This window comes from Camelus bactrianus, chromosome 23, assembly GCF_048773025.1.
Source record: "Camelus bactrianus isolate YW-2024 breed Bactrian camel chromosome 23, ASM4877302v1, whole genome shotgun sequence".
NCBI lineage: Eukaryota > Metazoa > Chordata > Mammalia > Artiodactyla > Camelidae > Camelus > Camelus bactrianus.
The window spans coordinates 26182033-26203899 of NC_133561.1; the positions used below are offsets into that span (position 1 = coordinate 26182033).

Consider the following 21867-nt stretch of genomic DNA (forward strand, 5'->3'; position numbering starts at 1 on the left):
CTCTATAAAATGTTATAGGAAATAAACTTAGTTCTAAACTTTCAGATGTTTTAGCTAGGTGATGTATCATCACTAATGTGCACCGGTTTTTCTAACATAAGGTTTCTGGTGATGTAGAAATCTTTAAAATGACAGCGCTTAAACTTTTTATTCTTACAGTGATGGAGTGGGGGGAAGATATTAAAGCAATTTCAAAAGATGAAGCAGTAATGTTGGTGAATCATCAGGCAACAGGAGACGTGTGCACTCTGATGATGTGCCTGCAGGACAAAGGACTGGTAAGCCGCCCTGAAGGCAGGGGCAGATTGCGGGAGTCGGGGTTGGGGGCAGGCTCAGTTTAACTGCTTCACTGCGGCTGGGAATATAGACTTAAACTTTAATAAGGTATACCTTTCCTGAAGTTTAGAAAATTTTGAAAAGAAAAATATCCCACGTATACAATTCTGAATCACTCCAGAAGAGGAATTTACAGACTTAGAGAAAAATAACTGGGGTGATGTGGATTATATCTCCACCAAGATGTTTTTTAAAAAACATAACTGAAATGAAAGCAAAGTTAATACGGTTCAGTGTGGGGCTGTCTTGAGGTGAGAGGTGGGTTGCCAGTTTGAGAAGTACAAGCACGAGAAGCAGTTTGCATAAGACAGAAGAGTAAAATTGGTCAGGGCATTAAGTGATCTTGGGGATCTTTAGCCAGAGGAGAATACGGTAAAAATTATTTTGGATTTCACTTAGAAAGCAAATTGAAAGGAAAGATGTTAGGCCCATTTTCTTTAGTGTTGCTGAGGCTGTTTGAACTGGTGATTTTACGTGGCTTATATTGATAACTAAAATATATCTATAAACTGGGAGGGTTTAAAGTAAAATCAGTCCTTTACGTTAAAAGGATTATCACTTTAGGAGAAGGTAAAAAGGGAAGTAAATAAATAGAAAGTATATACGATTAGTGGAGTTAATATTTGGCCCAATAGTAAAGAAACAAATCACTAAATGTTTAGTAAGTGTTTCATATCATGGTCACTGACTATAAATATAGAATATCATCCTATAAGACACTATCCTCTTAACGGAGCTAGTAATTGAGTCATTCATGTAAGCCTCTCCAGATGTTTTGATATATAGAAATTCTGTGCTTCCAGGTAAAGAATAATTGGTATAATTTTGTCCCTGGGAAATACCTAACAACGTTCCAAGTGACAGCATGTGAAATGTTGACAGAGCTGATTCAGGCAGCTTGTGTTTACTGACCTCTTTTTTTTGAGGAATATGAAACAAAGGATTAATTGTACTTTCTGAATGTGCTGGTACCTTTTTAATAAGTATCTGTGAAGTGAGGAGTCTTGCCCTTTCGTGGCAACTGATGATAAAACTAAGAATTTTTATTTCTATCCAAAGAACTTTATTAAATATGTAATAAACATTTATTGACTTGTAACATTTCCCCGAAAATAAATTAGAACAGAATTATCCATACAAATCTCAGAAGATAGCTTGGTTGTCTTATTTAATTTGTTTCAGGTGACCCTTCTGACTGAGGCGGTAAATCCACTATAATGTAAGATTAAACATAAAAGCTAGTTACTTTAGTGTTGCTATTAAACACAGAGACCAATAAATTGCAGCTACACTTTATATTGTATATAAAGCTCAAGGTTTTATAAGTTGAATCCACTTGGTTTTTGTTTTGTTCCTTAGGATACTTTTTAGCAAATTCCATTTAGTTCAGATCTCAATTTGTTTAAACAAAGTAGTCATGATTACAAAGCAAAACAGGATTCAAAAATGAGATGTTGGTGATTATTTTATTCTGTATTAATTGACTAGGGGAATCAGTCCTTCACTGGGCATGTATCTTTATTTTTTAAAAGTGATTTAACGTAATAAAACTGATGGACTAGGAGTCATGTAATAAAACTATTTAGTGGTCCTGAAAAATTAAGGCATAAGCTTTAATATTATATTATTTGTGGGCTTTTATAATGCTTTTGTAAAAGCAGCACATGGGTATCGACGCTTAGTTTTTTCCTTTATATGTTAGTTCATATAATTTGGTGCTTAGAGATTAAGTTTACATTTGTTAGTCCTCTAGGAACCAAGCTAGAGCTCTGTGGCATTCTTGATTGCTGCTGTAGTTTTCACTTTATTTATTTAAGGCTTATAAACCAGGAATGCTATTTCCTCAGCAGGGAAGGACAGTTAACCAGTTCATTAATTAGATCCTGTTTACACTTACTTTAATTTTGAAATCAGCTTGAAATAAAATCTTCTGCTTTAGATACGGGTATTAACTCTTTTTTTTTTTTTCCCTCCCACTGGATGATACAGGTATTGATTCTTATCAGCAATGGATAATATTTTTGTGTTTAAGAAACTGAGTATTTTTTGTTGACAAAGAGTATGGGCTTGCATAAACTAACAAATATTCTTCATAGCATGATAGAATGTATAAATCATTCTACTAAATGAAATTTTTTTTAATTTACAGTATATTTATTGACTAAATAAATTCTTTGATGCTCTTTTATTTTGGATCTTACTTTATTTTTTATACAGTTTTTATATTTATATATTGATATTTTATGACTTTAAATACTTTAGCCTTTAAGATAAAGTCACATTTTATAAAGCCTTAGTGCTTATTAATTAAGCTTATAGCCCTCATTTGGTAACTTTAGGTATATTATATTGTTTCAGAATAACTTTACAAGTTATATAAGAATTACCAGAGATTTTGTGTAGGTAGAACACATTGGAAATCATTAAGTTCAAAGTTAAGAAGTTCAGGGGAGGGTATAGCTCAGGGTAGAGCACATATTTAACATGCACGAGGTGCTGGGCTCAATCCCCAGTACCTCCATTTAAAAAAAAAAAAAATAATAATAATAAATAAATAAATAAATAAATAAATAAATAAATAAATAAATCTAGTTATCTCCCCCCAGCAGAAAAAAAAACAAACCAAAAACAAAGTTAAGAAGTTAATTTAGCTTGTGACACAGTGATATGTATACACTTGTGACTTAGGATCCCAAGACTTGGAATCAAGACCTATAATTTTTCACGTAGTGTTTTATTTGTAGAGATAACATTAAATTTAAGATACTTAGGTTAATTAAAAGTATGCTTGGGTGATTATTACATTTAAAATTTAGAGACTTGGCTAGACTAGAGTCAGGCTTTTTCTGCCCAACATTTAATTATTTCTTGCTTTTAAATATTTTAGGTTGTTGCTCAAATGATGTGGTTGATGGATCATATTTTTAAGTACACAAACTTTGGAATTGTTTCTCTAATTCACGGAGACTTCTTTATAAGACAGGTAAGTAATGAGCACTTTTTTCACAGTGATAGCCTGATCAATCTGATTCTTTGTTGTAAAAAGAGGCATAACAAAACCAATTATAAGAGATAGAGACAGTTCAAGTATCTGAGGGAGCTGGGAATCTTTGCTCCCTAAATCATTCATTTCAATCTGAATTTGAGTATGCAAAGCATTGAAATGCTGATAATGCAAATAGTTTCATTTCTACTGTCCTCCTCCCTTCTAAACAGTACAATGTTTTTTAGTAAATGTTTATCAAGCACCTGCCACATTCTCAGCTCTTCTGCTTCTTAGCTGTATGAATTGAGCAAGTTATTTAACCTCTCAAAGTTTCCTTATTTTTCAAGTGAGAATATTGGGTACTCCTCTCATAGAGTTGTTGTGGGGATTAAATGAAGTCATACGTGTTGCGTACTCAGAACAGTCTCTGTGACTTTCGTCATCATTTTCATCGTGACCACTACTGTCATCATCTGTACTATCACTTTATTTTTATTTACAAGTCACTGTCATGTGATCAGACGGTCTCTAAATTAGCAGTAAGGGGATTGTTAAATAAATAAGCAGGGATATTATTAAGTAATTAAATGGCAACTTCACCCTGGATTGTGCAGCACTCTGCGCATAGTGAGTACTTAATGAATAGCTGGTAAATGTAACTACACCTCTTCTGAGAACCACAGATTCAGAAATAAGATGGAAGTCTGTAGAAAAACTTCTAAGTGCTGTGAAAATAGGTGTCCCAAAGCACATATTCTTTGTTCCAGACAGTTTTATGTACAAAACATATTTTGGTTTTTCACATGCTGTGTAATTGTCTAATTTCTTCTGGAAAATCCCTTGGTTTTCTGAGCAGAGAGATGAAAAAAAGCACCTCAGGAAGAATTAGGGATAGAGTTTGGCCACAACACAGCTGAGACAAAATAAACAGTGATCTCAGAGCAACTTAACAAAGAAACTAGGCTAATTTCTTAAGAGTGTAGCTGGAGGGAAAGACAGCAGAGCCAACAACTGAAGCAGTCTCGGGGGAATCCAGAGGAAAAGCCTGCTGAACCCCTTACATCATGAGAGGCTGAAGAAATTATTGAATTTATAGTGCAGTGTAACACTTAACCCTAATGATGATCTTCAGGCATCAAGAAGAGGCTAAATTATACAAAATTATCAGTGTACTTTAAGGAGTTGAAAATACAAAAATAATATACTTCAAAACATTTTCCTTTTTATTGCAGTGTAAAGTTTTGCATACTTAAGGACTATATTTCAAAGTATTGAAGAGATTTACAAATTCATTTCTAAAGAGCAAAAAAGTTTTTCCCTATTAGATAGTAATAAAAATCTATGGTGGAAGGAAGGAAAATGTATTAATGTTAAAGAAAGTCTCTTGGGACTTTGCTACTAGACATTTTTGTCAAGATATTTCCATGAGTATTAAAAAATATTTTACATGTAGTCTTGAGAACTAAATAAATAAATAAAGCTTAATCATAATTAATTCAGTTCCATAAATTAGCTAAGGAAATTTTTACTTGTTTTTCGTTTGGAATAATTTAATCTAAAGACTGAAGCATACAAATTATTTTGAGGAGCTTCTGTAATTGTGTTGACTAGAAAATTATTAGCAAATTGACCATACTGAAAGGAAGAACCTTTGTAATATTTAAGTCTTGGGTTTGGGGCTTTCCTAAAAATGCTTCTGGATTCTTTTTAGTTTCCAAGTCATCCTCTTTCCTCTCTTTCCCTCACAACTAAGATTCAGTCCATCAGAATATCCTGTTAGCTTTCAGACTTTTTTCAAATGTTTTCCTGAATATTGCCACCTCTCATCAGTATACTATAGTTGAATCTCATCACACTCCCTGTCCAGACTCTGCAGTGGTCTCCCATTTTATCTCCTGTAGTCTCTTTGTCACTTATTTTAATGTAAATAAGATCATGACACTCCTTTGTTCAGAAATATTTAATGACTTCCCATCGCAAGCTACTTACCAAGCTCAAGGCCCTTCTCATATGCTCTCTGCACCTCTCTGCAGTTTTCAGCCACACTGGCCTTGCTACAGTTCGCTGAACATGTCAAGCTTGTTCCCCACCTCAGGGCCTTTGTCCTTTTTGTCCTCATCAGCTGGAATACTCTGCCTCTCATCTTCACATGGCTTGTTCCCTCATTTCTCAGATATCACCTCCTCCGAGCTGCATTCCCTGACCCTGTTGAGTTTCTCTGACTTCTGACTCTTTTCTTCCTAACACTTACCAACAATTGAATTTATACTCCTTATTTCTATCTTCCACACGCAAGTCAGCTCCATGAGGGTCTCTTACTTCTCTATCTCCAGGACAGTGCCTTCGAGTAAGTAGTAGGTATTGAGTAAATAAATCACTGATAATGAATGAACTTTCAGGGACAATTAGAGCAGTTTTTTTTTTTCTTATTTACGTAAGTGCTAATAACTTCTTTTTGCCATTATGGTGAAAAGGGGAAGTAAGTGAGGGGGTTGGGGCTGGGGGATCACTGTTCCAGCCCGTGATTGGGATTTACTGTAGCAGCAATTATTTCTATTTAATTTTAGGTCTCTAAATTAAATACTTATTATGTGTGTGTCTACCTTCTAGGGAAAATCTCATCGTGACCAACAGCTTCTTCTTCTCAAGAAGCACCTGGAAAATAATTACAGGAGCAGAGATCGAAAGTGGATTGTTCTGTTTCCAGAAGGCGGCTTCCTCAGGAAGAGGCGAGAAACCAGTCAGGCATTTGCCAAGAAAAACAACTTGCCATTTCTTACACATGTCACTCTGCCGAGGATTGGGGCAACAAAAATTATTTTGAGTGCACTTGTAGCACGACAGGAAAATGGAAGTCCAGTAGGAGGAGATGCTAAAGAATTAGGTATGATGGTTTTTAGCATTTTTTCTTTTCTTGGAATTAAAGAATTTTCTGGATTTCCAGAAGATAACATTGTTGTTCTTTTTTATATTTATAATTTTTGTCAAATAGAAATAATACTGAGGGAGAAGACGAAAATATAATTTTTTAATGTTTCTATGTATAAAAGTAGTCCACGCTCATAATAGTTTATTCAAATAATATGGGAATGTATAAAGTCAAAGGTATCTTGCCCTTACCCTAACCTTACTCCTGGCCATTCCCACTGCTGCAGCAAACACTCCTATAAATATCTTTATATACTTGTGGAAGTATGTTTGTCACAGATTCCTAGAAGTGGCATTGCTAGGTTAAAAGATACAGGAATAGAAATGACTAATTTGAAAAACCAATCATAGATATGCAAATGGAATCATGATGATATGTATTTTTTTCATTTACCAAATTTAGAAAGATTTTTTTTTGTTTTTAATACAGAGAATGAATTTAATGCAGTTTGGCAGTATTTATTAAGAGTCTTGAAATGTTGATAAGTGACTCAGTTATTCCACTGCAAATAATACTTATCAAAAGGAAGTAATTTGAAATGCTAGCAAAGTAGTTAATCACAGCATTATTTGTAATGGCAAAAAATTGGAAACAGAAGGAAGAACAGGTAAGTAATTGTCAAGTATCCGTCTAACAGAATACAGCACAGTCATTGCAAATGATATTCATGGAGAGTTTTTATTGGCTTGGAGAATAGTTTATGATCTATAATGTTAACGGAGTGGGAGGAACATAAAACTCTATGCAAACAACATGAACTCAAATATGTAAATAATAAGGCAGTAGAAAATCAGTGGAAGGAAAAATTCCAGAATATTAGCAGTGATGGCTTCTCTGAGTTGTTACATTTATGGATAATTCTTCCCTATTTCTTAATACTTTTCTGAATGAAAAAAGTAGTATGTATTACTTTTACAGCCAGGAAAAAGTAAACCATACTCAAAGATGCAACTATCTTGGAGATCACCTAATGAATGGTGAAGATTTGCAGAAGATATTTGTGCCAACAGCATGAGGACTGTTTTGAACAAGTTTATCTAAGACACTGAAAGTTTGGTGATAAATTGTAGATTAAAAAGCTGAAGGAAACTCACTGGGCCTTTTTCCTTAGTACCATTTTGCTATTTCTTTTGATATTCTTTAGATAAAATAAGAATGGCAATGATTGGCTCTCAGAAATAGATGTTTTTAAATGACAGTGAGGACCAGGCATAGAACTGATGCCTGTGAGATTGTGCTGAGTTTTCCTTAAATTTGTTTTTTTTCTAAACAGATGCTTGGTAGTCAGCTCTCTGAATCTTTCACTGTCTATTAAAAAGACAAATTGAAAGAGTCTTTTAATAGAAAAATAAAGTTCGAATAGCGTCTCTGCTGGAGAAACACTGGCAATGTCAGCCAGGCCAAATCTGAAAGGCAGAGGTCTTCCAAGTAGGATTAAATTGCACTAATAAAGACTGCTATTTTTAAATAGTTGTATCCAGTTTGTACCCGGTGGTACCTTAGATCTCAAAGGTAGGGGCATTTGTCATACTTATTACACAAGAGTGAAGAAAAATGTTTTTTTTCTTTTGGAGAGAAATAATTTTGTTTATAACCAAAACAAAGTAGTTTATTATTTATCTTACCTTAGTTAAAATTTTTATTCTAGCAATTTAGGAAAACTCACAAGGAATTCTAGAAAACTGTATACCCCCAAAACTAGTTTTACTTTTCTTTTACCATTTTCTTCTCTATGTTTTGATATTTTATATTTCATTTTCTTTAGTTTTCATATTCACTATTTAGTGTTTTATTTCATAAAAACACAGACTATGCCATCATGTCTGTTTTAATATGTGATCCATACACATACCAAAATTAAGTTGTGTCTAATTAAAAGGATTAGGCTTTTTTTGTTTATTGTATGATTTGATAAATATTAAACTGAACTCTGGTGATTTTTTTTTCCCAACCATTTTGTTACAAAATTTTTCAAACATACAAGAAAGTTTTTTTCTTTCCTATATGAGAAATTCTTTCTTGTATTTCTTTCTTTCATTTCTTATATGAGTATTTTTTCCCTTCAGAATGTTGTCTAAAATTTTTAAAGAATTTAAGGCCAGTTTTTAATTATTTGATTTTTAAAAGTAAAATATTTTTGATTCCCATTGTACATTTGGCCTTATGTTTGAAAATAAGTTTTATGTTTTTAGTGATCTCTTAAATACTTCAGAGGATAGGCCATTACACTTTAAAGTCTAGCTCTCAGCATTCTCTGTGAAGGTTCCTCTCAATTCTTGCTCAACTCTGTACTCCTAGGAATAAAAACAGCGTGCAGAGGACCAGAGTAAACAGAACTTCCCCATCCCCTCTCACAACAGTAGTTCCCTGTTGTACCTACCAAAGTACAGAGTGGACAGGTTTATTGCTTTATTTGTATATAACCCTTGCTAAAAGGAGAGGAGTGTTTTGTTTGTTTGTTTTAAACAAGAATAGCAACTGATGATCATGTGTGTCAATAAAAAATGCTTAATTTTATTGCCTTATTCCAATATTTATTAACGTCTCCCAAGTATCACAAATCTTGGTGTTTGTATTATATTTTGTTATATTTAGTGAATGGATTTTGTTGTTGCTTTGATATCTGCTTTTCGCTTTTGTAATGTGATGCTTCAGCTTCTGACTTTTTATAGGCCAGTTTTTATGAGTGATAAAATGTAGATTAGACCTTGATAGTGCATAATTGTATTGAATGCTTACATGATGCATGTCCAGTATATAACAGTGCTCTATTGTTTGTTAATTTGGGATTCAGCCACTTTCTAGTATAAAGGAAATGCTTAATTTCATCCTAAGTGCATCATATAGAACAGTAACACCAAAGTTCATCCTCTTGAACGAAAGATATATCAATATGCTTTATACCTGTAATCTATACTATGTTACTTGCTGCCAATAATATAAAAATTGATCCAATTTTATATTTTTCTCAGACAGCAAATCAGAAGGCCTCCAGTGGATAATAGATACAACCATAGCTTATCCCAAGGCTGAACCCATAGATATTCAAACCTGGATCCTTGGATACAGGAAACCAGCAGTCACACATGTACATTACAGGTAAGAATTCCACATTAGTACTCAGCATTAATCCAGCATAAAGTACTAACTCAAGATAGTACCAATGTTTTAGTATTACATTTTTAATCAGTAGTGAAAATAGTCGCCTCCTAATTTTTCTTGTGTTAAATTTTTAATATGAACATACCATTTGAAGTAGTTATTTTCATTGAGTGATAAAAGTCTCTAAAAATGGCTTTCTAGAGGCTCTGTGATTGATTGCCTGACCCTCTTGAATGAAAGTAATTAACTTAAAGGGCAAATAGCAAGGGTAAATATGAACTCACTTGGGTTAAGTAAATTTGTATTAATAGAAATGGAATTTGTTTTTAAATCAGTAAGCCCTATAAGATTTTCTGAATGATTAAATTGATAACTTAGCTATGACTTTCACTTCCAGATTTTTAATACTTTATGATGCATATGTCATTTGCATAAACAGCAGCAAAAACATTTATTGACTATTCTGTTCTAGCCCGTTGAGATTTTTTGATATAGATTTTTGTTTTTGAAGAGTTTCAGGTCAGTGTGCAGAGGTGTTCATATCAAAGCATGATGCTGTTAAGACCTGCTTAGATTTGATCACTTTATAAGCCATTTATCTTTGCTCTATTTCCTGGTGAAAGATCTTAGCACATGGCAACTGGGTTGCCAAGTGAACATTTGGTCCTAAGGAAGATCACAATTTGCCACAAAAGCCCTTCATTCAAGAGGAAAACTACTCAAATTACATATCCATTGAAAAAGTAAATAGGTAGCATATTTTCATACGTGTAAACCACTCAAGTAATTCTTAATGATTGTTCTGACTCTATTCCACATATGTTGTCCATTTTCCTTATTTTATTGAGCATTTACTATATACAAGGCAAGGTGCTAGGGCCTGGAAGAATTTCTCCAGGAGCAGCTTTATTTTCATTATGTATGAAACACATCTAACCTTCACTAAGTTTTTAAATTGTAATCTATAAATAAAGCTCAGTTTTAATGCCCAAGCCCAGAATATATGGCTGTTGGATATATGTTTTGACCACATGTATCTGCATTATACCTGCTTTGGATATATGTAGCTCTTCCTAGCATATCATACCCAAAACAAATTCAGACAAGGAAGAAAACATTAAGTTACACATGTGTTCTTTATTATTGACCTTGCTTTTCTTTTTTAACCAATAAATAGAAGAAATTATAATTTATAGATACTGAGAAAAAAATGAATAGAGTCATAAGGGATCTTAAGAAATTACCATTTTTAGCAAAATTATTTTAATAAGAGCACTACAAGGCTCTTATATTCACTTAAAGCAGGAGTACTTAACCCTGGGTCTCATGGATGGACCTCAGAGAATTTTTTAACCTAATCTCTAAGCAAATTTTGTGTGTGTGTATAATTTTCTGCAGAGACATTTCATAGCTTTCACTTTATTCTCAAAATAGATTAAGGATTAAGAAAAGATTAAGGGCCCCTGATTTAGAGATCAAAACCAAATATTGTAGTATATAGAAGATGAGGAATTATTAGTTTGATATAGAAAAATACTTCCATTAAGAAAATAGGAGCTTCTCAAATAAATTGTTATAGAAACTTTATTACAGACATAGCAATAATAAAGAAAATTCTAATATGTTAAATTACCAGAGATTAAATTGTGTTATAGAATCATACTTCAAAATATTAAAGCACAAACTATGCCTGATTACTTATACACATACACACTCAATCCTGTGAGTCTTGGGACAGGTGGGGAGATATACTTTTCTTCCCAGAAATTTAGTAGAGATCATTGTCTAACCAATGTTAGGAAAAGGGAAAGACCTGTGTTCAGGTGGGAAAGGGAGAGCAGGTGAAAGGTGCAGGAGAGGACAGGCGTCTTGCTGTCAGGAAAGTTTTGAGGATTTGCAAGAAGCTTGTGAGAAGGGATGTGGGCCATGTCCTTAGCAGCTCCCAGGAATAAGTCTCTATCAGCCATAGATTGACTGGATCTCCTCATGTGTCACTTTAGGCCACCTATTCCCACCCTGGGGGGTAGGGAAAGAAAGACTGGATTTTTATTCAGTTGGTTGGGTTTTTTGTTTTTTGGGTTTTTTTTGGCTGTTTTAAATTTTTTTACTGCCCCAATTTCTCAGTTTCAAAATAATCTCTTTATTGTGTATCCTGGATTTGTCCTGTCAGAAATAACACCATTGAAATTAAAATAAATTTAAGCAAACGTGGCGCTTCCTACTCATTTTTGGTTTTGTTTGTTTGTTTAGTGTTCTCAGAAAGATTGGTTTCTGTTCAGACTCTCCAGGTGTTTGGTTATATTTAAAAAATTTTTTAAACAAGGATGAGATGTTTCCAATTAGAAAAAGAGATTTAAAATGGAATATTAGAAATCATATATATATAAATGTGAATAATACAAATAACTGGGGTTAGATCTCTTTCTCTTTGAATGTGGGGAGACTGGAAAGAAAAATTAAACAGCATTGACTATTTAAATTGGGGACTGGGGCCCAGAGAGATAGGAAAAGGTGGTCTGGAAACTTTAAGCTCACCGAAAAAGGGTGGTTTTGCTTAATACTGAGTTGTTTATCATCACCTATAGGCAGATTTAAAAATCTATTCATGAATGTATTTTTTTTCCTACAGTTAAGCACAGTTTACCCAGAACATTACTGTTAAGCTAAAATTGGTACAAGTCAATTTTGCTTCACATGACATAGAAAGTATTTGTTTTCTTCTTAAGCCCAGTTGACTTATTTTTAAATAAAGCAGCACCCATTCATAGAGAATATAACTGAAGTGATCACTTTGGTGATTTGGTGTAGTTGGACAAGTTAGTATTATTGGTTTTTTTTCCTTCAGTATAATCTAGAGGCATATACATGTGAGAGTCAAAAGGAATTATTCCATTCTGCTCAGTATTTATCAGATCCCACTTAGAAGAGAGAGAGAGAGAAGCCCTCGGCTCTTTGCTATAAATGTCATTACCAGCTATTACATGAGAACCAAAAGGGAGGTGAATCAATCAGAAACATCAGTTGATATTTTATGATTACATTAAACACTGAAAAGCATTTGATTGAGTTCTTATATTTAATATAGGCTTTAGTCTATGTATATATTTATATACACACACACACACACACAGTAAACGTTCTAGTCAAAGGAGTGAGAAAAGAACACAAGCTACAGCTAAATTCCTGCCATAGGGCTTGGCTCATGGGTTTTATTTACCAAATATTTGTTGAGTTAATACATAATCTAAGTATCTAGAAAAAGAATATTGCATGTATTTTAACTTCTCTATTTCAAAAGAAATAATACAGTTAATAAAAGGTTTGAAAAGAGCTAATACAGGTAAATCCTCGAACAGTGGTACCACTTCAAAGGCAGTCGTTTTAGGTCAAACCTAAGCAAATTTGGAGATAGTAGTAATGAAATGAAACAATTCCAAGAGAAACTCTAAGTCGGAAGTACAAACAGGTTAAGGAGTTTAACAATTCATAAGCACTAAGTTTGTAATACGTTTCTGTAGACAGGGAGTACTTTTATTATACTTTAGGAGAATTTCATGGGAGGTGGTAACTGTCCTTTCCTGTGTAGTACATCCTGGAGCCTGCTAAAAGCAGCAGAATGTGCCTCTGGATGGCTGGAGCACGCTGTTACTATGCTGTAACATTCCTGACCATCAGAATGCACTTGGGAAACAATACAATTGCCGTCATTAATTTAACATTAAACATTGGTTGGGCCACTTTCTATTTCTTTAATAGATTTCTTTTTTCTTCTTGGAAATTATTGTCAAGGCTACCAAGTGGATTCCACTACCTGTTCTGTACCTTTTTAGAACATACTGTGACAGGTGTATGGAGGTCTCTGAACAAGAAAAGGCATTTTCCTTACAGAGAGACTTCAGTGTGTTAGTAAAATGAAGTGCTTAGAAAACATTTGGTCTTTATTTAAATAGGAAAAGATTAACTAGTTAGCAGAGTATACAGCAGAATGTTCTGATGCTTAGGGAAAAAAAGGATAAGAGTGCAGTAGCTAATTTTAAACGTTCTGAAATAAACCGTTTTTCCTTCCAGTAGCAGTTTTCTGCATTGTCAATTCACTTCTTACTTGTTAGGCTTATGTTGGTTTTTAGGATTTCTGAAAGAAATGAACTCCAGATACACTTGTTATTATACTCTGTGAAATACTTCCCTAAAATGCCACATAAATGAGAAAGTAAAAATTTGTGACATGGTTATTTACTGGATCCTGTCTTACAAACAGGTAGTGTTGTTTTCTTTCAAAAGTTGAACTTTTAAGACAAGTGCTTGGAGCTCATTCCTTAGGAAACTTGTGGTAAATGGTGATTAAGTACCCAGACCACTCTGCTAATTAAACCCGATAGCTCCTAAGGCAGCTCATCCTGGGACCTTGATGGTCAGAGGTTGCCCCACTTCAGTAAATACATTGTTTGGGCACCAAATGATACATTGATTTTAAAAAGTGTTTTAAAAGCTACAAATATGAAGTATTATTATTAAGATATCTAAAGTGTGTATGTGTTATTGATAAATCCAGTCCTAGTAAATTAGCATTTTCTAAATTCCCCACAGATTGGAGAAGGAACTGAGGCTTAACTATGAAAATGGTTTGAGAAGAACTATTTTTTCCTCCCCCTCATATTACTGTCTCACTGGAAGACAGCTTATTCCTATTAAAAGAGTAATGGGCACAGTGTGCTGCTGTTAAGGGGATAATAGCAAAATTAAGCATGAATTAGATTTTAATTATGGAGATAGAATGTTTATAGCAATAAAAGCAAAAGTAACCCCTGTCCTTAATGTAAATGTCTGCTTCACTCCAAATTAGGAAAGTGAGTTAGAGAAGATGATTCTCTTGTGCAGAAATTACACAATTTTCATTTTTAAAAAGCTTAAAATAAGTGTAGTGGCATAGATTACTAGAGGCAGAAGTGTTACTTTCATGTCTAATTTGATTGGAACATTGATAAATTTGGAGAAGGCATTCAATTAGGGACTTTGGACAACAAGTTATTTTCAGTTTGGAGGGAAATTAATTCAGAAAAGGAATATTTAACGAATATTTTTAAAGAAAATATGCTCACTAGTAAGAATGGACAAATGTTAACATGCTGACATATTTGCCTCAGGGTATTTTTGTCAATAAAGGAAATCCCACATTTCTAGTAAAGTTAATTTCCCATTGTCCCCCGTCCCAGTTCCATACCCCTTCTGTCCCACCTTTGAAGTCGCTGCCATCATAAATGAGCTGTGTATCCTTCTTGTCCTCATACCCTTACTACATAAGAATGTGTATAATATATAATCCTGTTTTGTATGTTTTAAAAAATGTATAATGCCATATATGGTATATGATTTTGCAACACATGTTTTCCACTCTATTATTTTCTAGATCATTTTGTCTTTACACCTATGGCTCTTTTCATTCAGATGAACTATTAACACTATTAAACTATTCTACTGTCATCTTATAATTGTCACACATTATCTGTCCATTCTCCTGTTGTTGGAACCTTGTTTTCTCAGTCTTTTTGCTATTATAATGTCACAGAGAACATTTTTATACCTGTTTCACTAAACATAAGTGAGTAAACATAGGTAAGTGAGAGTTAAAGTAAGATGCATATGTGTCCAGCAGTGGCATTGCTAGGTCATAGGCTATGCACATTTTCACCTTTACTAGATATAGTCAAATAGTTCTCAAAGTGGTTGTATCAGATTGCAGTCTCACTAGCAGTATATAAGAGATCACCTCTTCCTTCATCTATGCCAAAGTCATTTAATTTTTTGCAAAGTTGATAGGTTTGAAATGGTATATCATTATCATTATATATGCCTCAGGCTTCATATTTATATAATAAGAAATGAGTATAATAATCCTCAACCTGGTATTAAAAATGCCCTGCTATGAAACAGATTAGGATGAAGTAGCATCTTTATCTAAAACTTCAATCATTACTGGAAATCTTAATAGTTTATTCATTGGCGTCTGCCTTCCTTGTCTAGAACACAACCCTGTGAGAGCAGGTACTTAGCCTGTCTTCTTCTTAGTTATATTTATAGAACATTTCTGGCAAACAGTAGAAACTCAGTGCTTATTGAATGTATGAATGCTCAAATCATGCTATCTAAATATGCCCTGTCCAGTTACAACAGCCACTAGCCATGTGTGGCTACTGAGCACTTAAAACGTGACTAGTCTGATTGAAATGTTCTGTAAGTGTAAAATACACAGTGAATTTTAAAGACTAGTAGGAAAAGAGAATGTAAACCATCTCACTAATAATTTTTGTTGATGATATGCTGAAATGATAATGTTTTAGATTTAGGGGATTAAAGGATTAAATTTTTTTCTTTAATATTATTAGATATTCTCTATTGTGTACTTTGTAAAAATATTAAATTTATTTTTAAAAATAAAAGCATATTACTATGAAAAACACTTAATAGAGGGGAAAAAATTTTTCCCAGCATACTCACATAAAATTCCTTTTTATATTTCCTTTTAATATTTATTTTTATGTGCGTTTTTAATGTAGCTATAATTGTAATATGCATAAAAATTATTTGTTGTACTTTATACCACATAGCTTTTTAATGAACATTAAACCTGTACTACATATATACTAGTTGTTAAGACTACAAATATTATAAGTATTTGTAAGTGCTGTTATGAAGTCCTGACGTTTTTAGTGGCTTTCCAAAAACTATCTGGTTAGTAGATACATTTAATTCCCTATTTCCCTATTGACCATAGACTTTTCAGGTTTTATTCTTGACTTTAATAACACTATGCTGAATATCTTAGTATATACATGTAGCTCCCCCCACCCCATACTTTAGTTTTTTGATAATAGATATATTTAACCTTTTAGTGCTAATGTTAGATTAGAGAATGTTATTAAAATTATATCTGAATTGCAAGTGTTCATCAAAGAGATGAGGGAAGAACTTACTTATAAGAGAAATTATCAACATTTAAAAATAGAGTATAATTATTTTGATAATTTTATTTGTAATTTTATATTTGTGATTGATATGTCACTTTGGTTTTCCTTTCTACTTTTTCCTCCTTAAAACAACTGAAAGTCGACAGTTTTTATAAGTTTTAGGGGCTATAACTTCAGAATTAGTTTTTTCCCTCTAAAACTTTCTATATGGAAAATTTCAAAATTGTAAATTAAACCCCATGTACTGATCGTCCACTTATGGTGAATGTTGTTTCCTCTGTGTTACTTCCCAGATCCTACTGGATTAATTTGAAGGAAGGCTCAGGCATTATATCATTTCATTTATAAATATTTCATTATGTATTCTCTAAAATGTCAGATTTCTTTCTGTAAAAATGTTACACATTATCATACCTAGAAATATTAATAACAATTCATTAATATTTTTAAATACCTAGTCAGTTATCAAATTTCCTAGATTGTCTCATGAATTATTTTTTTAAAACAGTTTGGATTCAGTTAGATTGCAATTGGTTGGTGTATTTCTTAAGTTTCTTTTTATATATAGATTCCCCACTCTCTTTTTCATTTTCCTTATAGTTTATTTTTTGAAGATACCAGACTACTTGCCTTGTAGAGTTTATACAGTTTTGGTTTTGGATTGTATCTTGTGTATCCCTCCGTTACCTGTTTTGCCTATAAATTGGTAGGTAGATACTAAACTTTATCAGATTGAGGTTTGAATTTGCATGACAAGAAATACTTTATAAGTGGTGTTGCTTACTTCTTCTATCAGGAGGTAAATAATGTCTGGTTGTCTGTCAGAAATAGTTTTTGAATGCTGTTTTTAGTTTAAATTTTTAGTCAGTACAGTGCTCTGAGGGGAGAATGATACCTACTCATTTTATCTCTTTCACTCCAGACAGTGATGTCAGGAATTTTAATTTAGAATTGAGGCCCCTTCTGCCATGTGACACATAGAGGATAGTTTGCTTAAGATACCCTCATAGTAATGGTATAAGAAGGTCCATAGTCTTATATTGTTTGATGAGCCATTAAAAGAGGTTTTTCCCTACTGTGTCCCAAACTATAAAGGTGTTGGAAATGTTCTAAACCTATTTGAAAAATGAGCTATAAATCATCCATTGGAATGACAGATATTAGTCAAGGTTCTTCAGAGAAACAGAACCAATAGGATATACAGAGAGATTAGTTAGAGGGGATTTCTCATAGGAGTCAGCTCTCATGGTTTTGGAGGCTGAGAAGTCCTGTAGTCTACTGTCTACAAACTGGAGAACCAGAAAAGCCAGTGGCATAATTCAGTCTGAATCCCAAGGTCTGAGAATGGTGGGGAAGGGAATCTGAAAGAACTAGAAGTACCGATGTCCTAGAGCCAGAGAAGGTGGATGTTTAGCTCAAGCAGGATTTGAATTTACCCTTCCTCCGCCTTTCTGTTGCATTTGGGCCCTCAGTGGATTGGATACTGCCCATCTCATTGGTGAGGGCAGTCTTCTTAGTCCACTGATTCGAATGCCAGTCTCTTCCAGTGGCGTCCTCACAGACGTTTTACCAACTGTACGGGTATCCTCTAGTCCAGTCAAGTTGACATGTGAAGTTAACCACCTCAGTAGTCTACATAGAAAACCCAAGAAACTGAGTTTACCATCTGTATGTAGAGTTCAGCAATCTTGATATAAAATTATTACAGAAAAATCAATATTATCCCTTTATCCTGCAATAAATAGAAAGTGTAATTTTTTAAGAAGATGCTATTCTCAGGAGCAAGACTATAAAGTATCTACCAATAAAACTTAACAAAAAATGTATAAAGCTTTTATGAAGGAAAATATAAAACTTCATTGAAGAACATGAAAGACCTGAATAAGTAGAAAGAGATACTTTGTTCTCTTAGAGGCGGAGGCTGAAAATTATAGACATGTCAGTTCTCCCACATTAACCTATAAATTTAACATAATTGCAATTACATTATATTCAGGAGTATTTGGAATCAGAATCCTGGAGGGTTTTTTTTTTTTTTTGAAACTTGACAAGTGGTTCTAAAATTCATTTGAGAGAGTAAGATAAATGAATAGCTTAAGATAGTTTTAAAGATGAACAAGACAGAGAAATCCTTCCTGCCACATGTCATGGCTTAATATAATTAAAGCAGTGCAGTATGGGGGCAGGGTCAATGAAAGATTAGAAAGTCCAGATTTTCTTGGGAACTTGTGTGTGACTGATGATTTTCTAACTACATTTCTTATAGGTTGATGGTTAGAAAAGTGATACTTGAAGCCCACCCCATAGAGAGAAAGTAAGTGTTACCTCTTAGAATTAATACCTGAAAAACACAGTAAGCAAGACATCACATACCATATTTCATCCATTAAGGTGCTTATTTTTCACATATTAACATCTCTGAAACTGAGAGACATCTTAAGATCAGTATAATAAATCCTTAACTATAATTTAATTGGATATTTGGCATGCAGCACTTAAGCAAAAGTGCAAAAAGTGATTGCTGCCTCTCCTATGTCCTCCCCAGCACAGACTGCTGAATGGTTGGTATTGACAGCAAATGCCTCTGGGGAGGGATGCTTACCTCTCTTTGTACTACTTGAGGCTTTTATTTTTTTTTTTTAAAAAACAATGTGAGTATTAATTCTTCAATTTAAAATTCAGTTATTCAGCATAATGAGGACCAAGTTTCAGGTCACCTTTCCCCAGTAACTGTGTAACTCCAAAGTGGCTCACCCCTAAGTGGTGCACACTAGATACTAATGATGAAGGTTTAGGGGTTTACCACCCTGAGCCTCAGCCACAGCCCCCAAATTACTCATAAGGTCATAAGATTACCTCTTGAACTAAAAGTAGTGTTCTTTTTCCCTAGCAGAAGGAAACAGTGTCCTGTCTTTGGTTTTTTTTTTTTTTTTTTTGTGCTGGAGCTTTTCTCTATCACCTCTTACAATTATTACTTATCTCACCTCTACTTCTGCTGTCTAATAATTCTCTTCTTCCTGTCAGCTTTTCTTGTCAGCTCTTATCTTCTGTGGCTTAGCCTCTGTGTCCTGGCTTTTCGCTGGAAAAGGCTGGGCATTTTAGTCATCAGTCACTATTCAAAGCTTCCAGTTGGAAAATGGAAAGTTAGACATTAAACTTAATCTTCAGGTTTTTAGTTCTGATTGCCACTTTTTTTTTAATGTTCACCACCTCCAAATTCTTTTTTCTTTTCTGCACCAATAGTTTTTTTTTTCTTTAAGAAAACAAAACATTTTAGTTTGTCACTATTCAGGATGCTGGAGACATTAAAATCTTAATTGAGGTTTGACCATATTATAGATTGCATTCTGTATTTCTGTAATGAAGTTGAAGATTTAAAAGAGGTAAATCATCATTTCAAATAAGATAAAATCTTCATTCTCTAGTTAGAACATATGCCTAATTTCTTCTCAAATATTTGTAAGAAGTTATAATATGAAAGATATTTTTTACTGTTAACATTGTAAAGAACCAAGACGTAACCTAAAATCTAATTTACTAAGTTATTTTCAATATATGAATCTGGACATAATATAATTCGGAGAACTATAATAAGCTTTGGAAATGAAGTGCTCTGGTTCCTATCTTCTTGGCCCTCTGGGGGTCACCTTGTCTTTTTCACTTCCAGATTTCTTCAGAGTCAAGAACAATGACTGTCATTGGTATTCAAAAAGTACTTTTTGTAGGGGAGGGTATAGCTCAAGTGGTAGAGCACATGCTTAGCATACATAAGATCCTGGATTCAATCCCCAGTACCTCCTCTAAAAATAAATAAATAAATAAACCTAACTACCCCCCCAATTTTTTTTAAATACTTTTTGTTTTCTAATTAAGTTTTGTTAGAAATATTATATCCCCCCCAAAAAATAATTCTTAGAGTTTAAATTTTAATTGGTTAATAATGGTTAAGCATAACTCTCACTGGTGATCATTATTTATCTTTTAGTTACTTGAAGTCATTAGGGGGAAATCTCTGTACCTTCCCCTCAATTTTGCTGTGAATCTTAAACCGCTATAAAAAAATAAAAATCTTAAAGGAGAAACTTTAAAAAGCCATTAGACTCGTGGAAAGCATAATAGTGATTCTCTTAAGCAAATATACCACTGTTCAGTTTTGCTTACCGGAGAGTTCAGTTCATTTAGCAAGCATTTGTGCTTCAAGGGATGTAACACGAATAAAGGTATAAGTTTGAGGTGCTACCAATGCCATCTCATTATTTATACCTTCAAGTGGCGTGTTGGTTAGCTACAGCTTTGACTATTATAAGGAGCAGGACTCAAGGGAAAGGGGTACCAGGCTCAGTTGTCCCTGACTGTGAAGGGAAGAGGTAGCCCCAGTGCTGAGTATTTGCTGCCTTCCTTTCTACACAGACTTCAAGTCACTCAAAATTCTCTCCTATATGACCCTAGATTTGCTACCTGAGAACCTGTTTTTCCCTATATTTGAAGTGGGTAAAAAGTTTATATCTGGGTTGCTGAATTCTATTTTCAGATTACTGAGTGGTTGTTTTTTTTTAAAATCTTGCTAGTGAAGTCAAGGGAAAGCTATAAAAATACTACATTTTAGTATGTTGAGGATGAGGCCTGAGCAGCTTACCTAAGGATGATGGATCAAAGCGAACTTCTGGAAATTGACTGCTGGGAGATATTCTGATATATTAAATTTGACAATATCTATTCTTGTCCATAAATCTATTTTTGATGACAAGTGGTTTCTGCATTTCTGAATTATCCTTAATGTCCTTCTAACCCTGGTGATGTCAGCTAACCATGCCCATGTGTTTATGGCGGTTACAGATGGTACCTTGTAAAGTTTTACACTGGTGGATTACTTTGAATTTACTTCGGTTCAGCAAACCTGAGTTCCTACAAAGGAGCAGGCGCTGATTTACACAATAGGTGTGCAAAGGTGAATATGGCACGGTCTGATAGAAGAAACAGACACAAAGGGAAATAAAGAGAACATATACTAATAAGCATAGTTACAAAGGACAGAGATGACCCTGAGGAGGAATTATTAACTCTGCAGGAGAGGAGGAGGAGGCAGAAGAAGACGAGGACAGAAGTAGAAGAGAGCCAGGTTCTTACCTTCCAGGGTAGGAGGTTAGTGAGTACATTTTAAATTGGATGATCTAGAAACTGTGGTGTTATTTAGCAGATTTATACATGGTGTGGAGGTGAACAGGGATTCTATCTGGGAAACAGGTATCTAAGGAGGGAAAAAATAAGCCCTATTATTTTTTTATTGTAAACCTTGTAGTACTCTGACTCTTGAAAATGGTATACATATTGTTGCTTTGTTAAAAAATTGTAAAATGTTTTTTAATCCTCCTCACTCTTTTAGGCCAACTCAAGTGATACCTTTTCCACGTATCCTGTGTCCTAAGTAGACATGCACACCCCTTCATTTGAAATTCTTTAAACTCCTTATACAACATTTCCCACATTCTGGTTTTAGATTACTTGCTTTCCTTATCCCTCTGCTAGATTATTAGGTTTTAGAAAGCATG

At 33.7% G+C, this 21867-nt stretch overlaps 1 protein-coding gene across 5 annotated transcripts in view; it reads left to right on the forward strand.

The window, feature by feature from the left end:
• The window catches only part of LPGAT1 (lysophosphatidylglycerol acyltransferase 1), an 87456-nt gene that overhangs the window by 55889 nt on the left and 9700 nt on the right, over window positions 1–21867 (forward strand). For 4 of the 5 annotated variants that reach the window (XM_074351849.1, XM_010949475.3, XM_074351850.1 and 1 more), the window contains 5 exons: window positions 160–278; window positions 3224–3319; window positions 5933–6206; window positions 9224–9350; window positions 18585–18632. In XM_074351849.1, coding sequence (XP_074207950.1) covers window positions 160–278; window positions 3224–3319; window positions 5933–6206; window positions 9224–9350; window positions 18585–18632 — 664 coding nt within the window. The remainder of the gene's footprint in view (window positions 1–159; window positions 279–3223; window positions 3320–5932; window positions 6207–9223; window positions 9351–18584; window positions 18633–21867) is intronic. The other variant, XM_045512478.2, reaches the window with a different exon arrangement.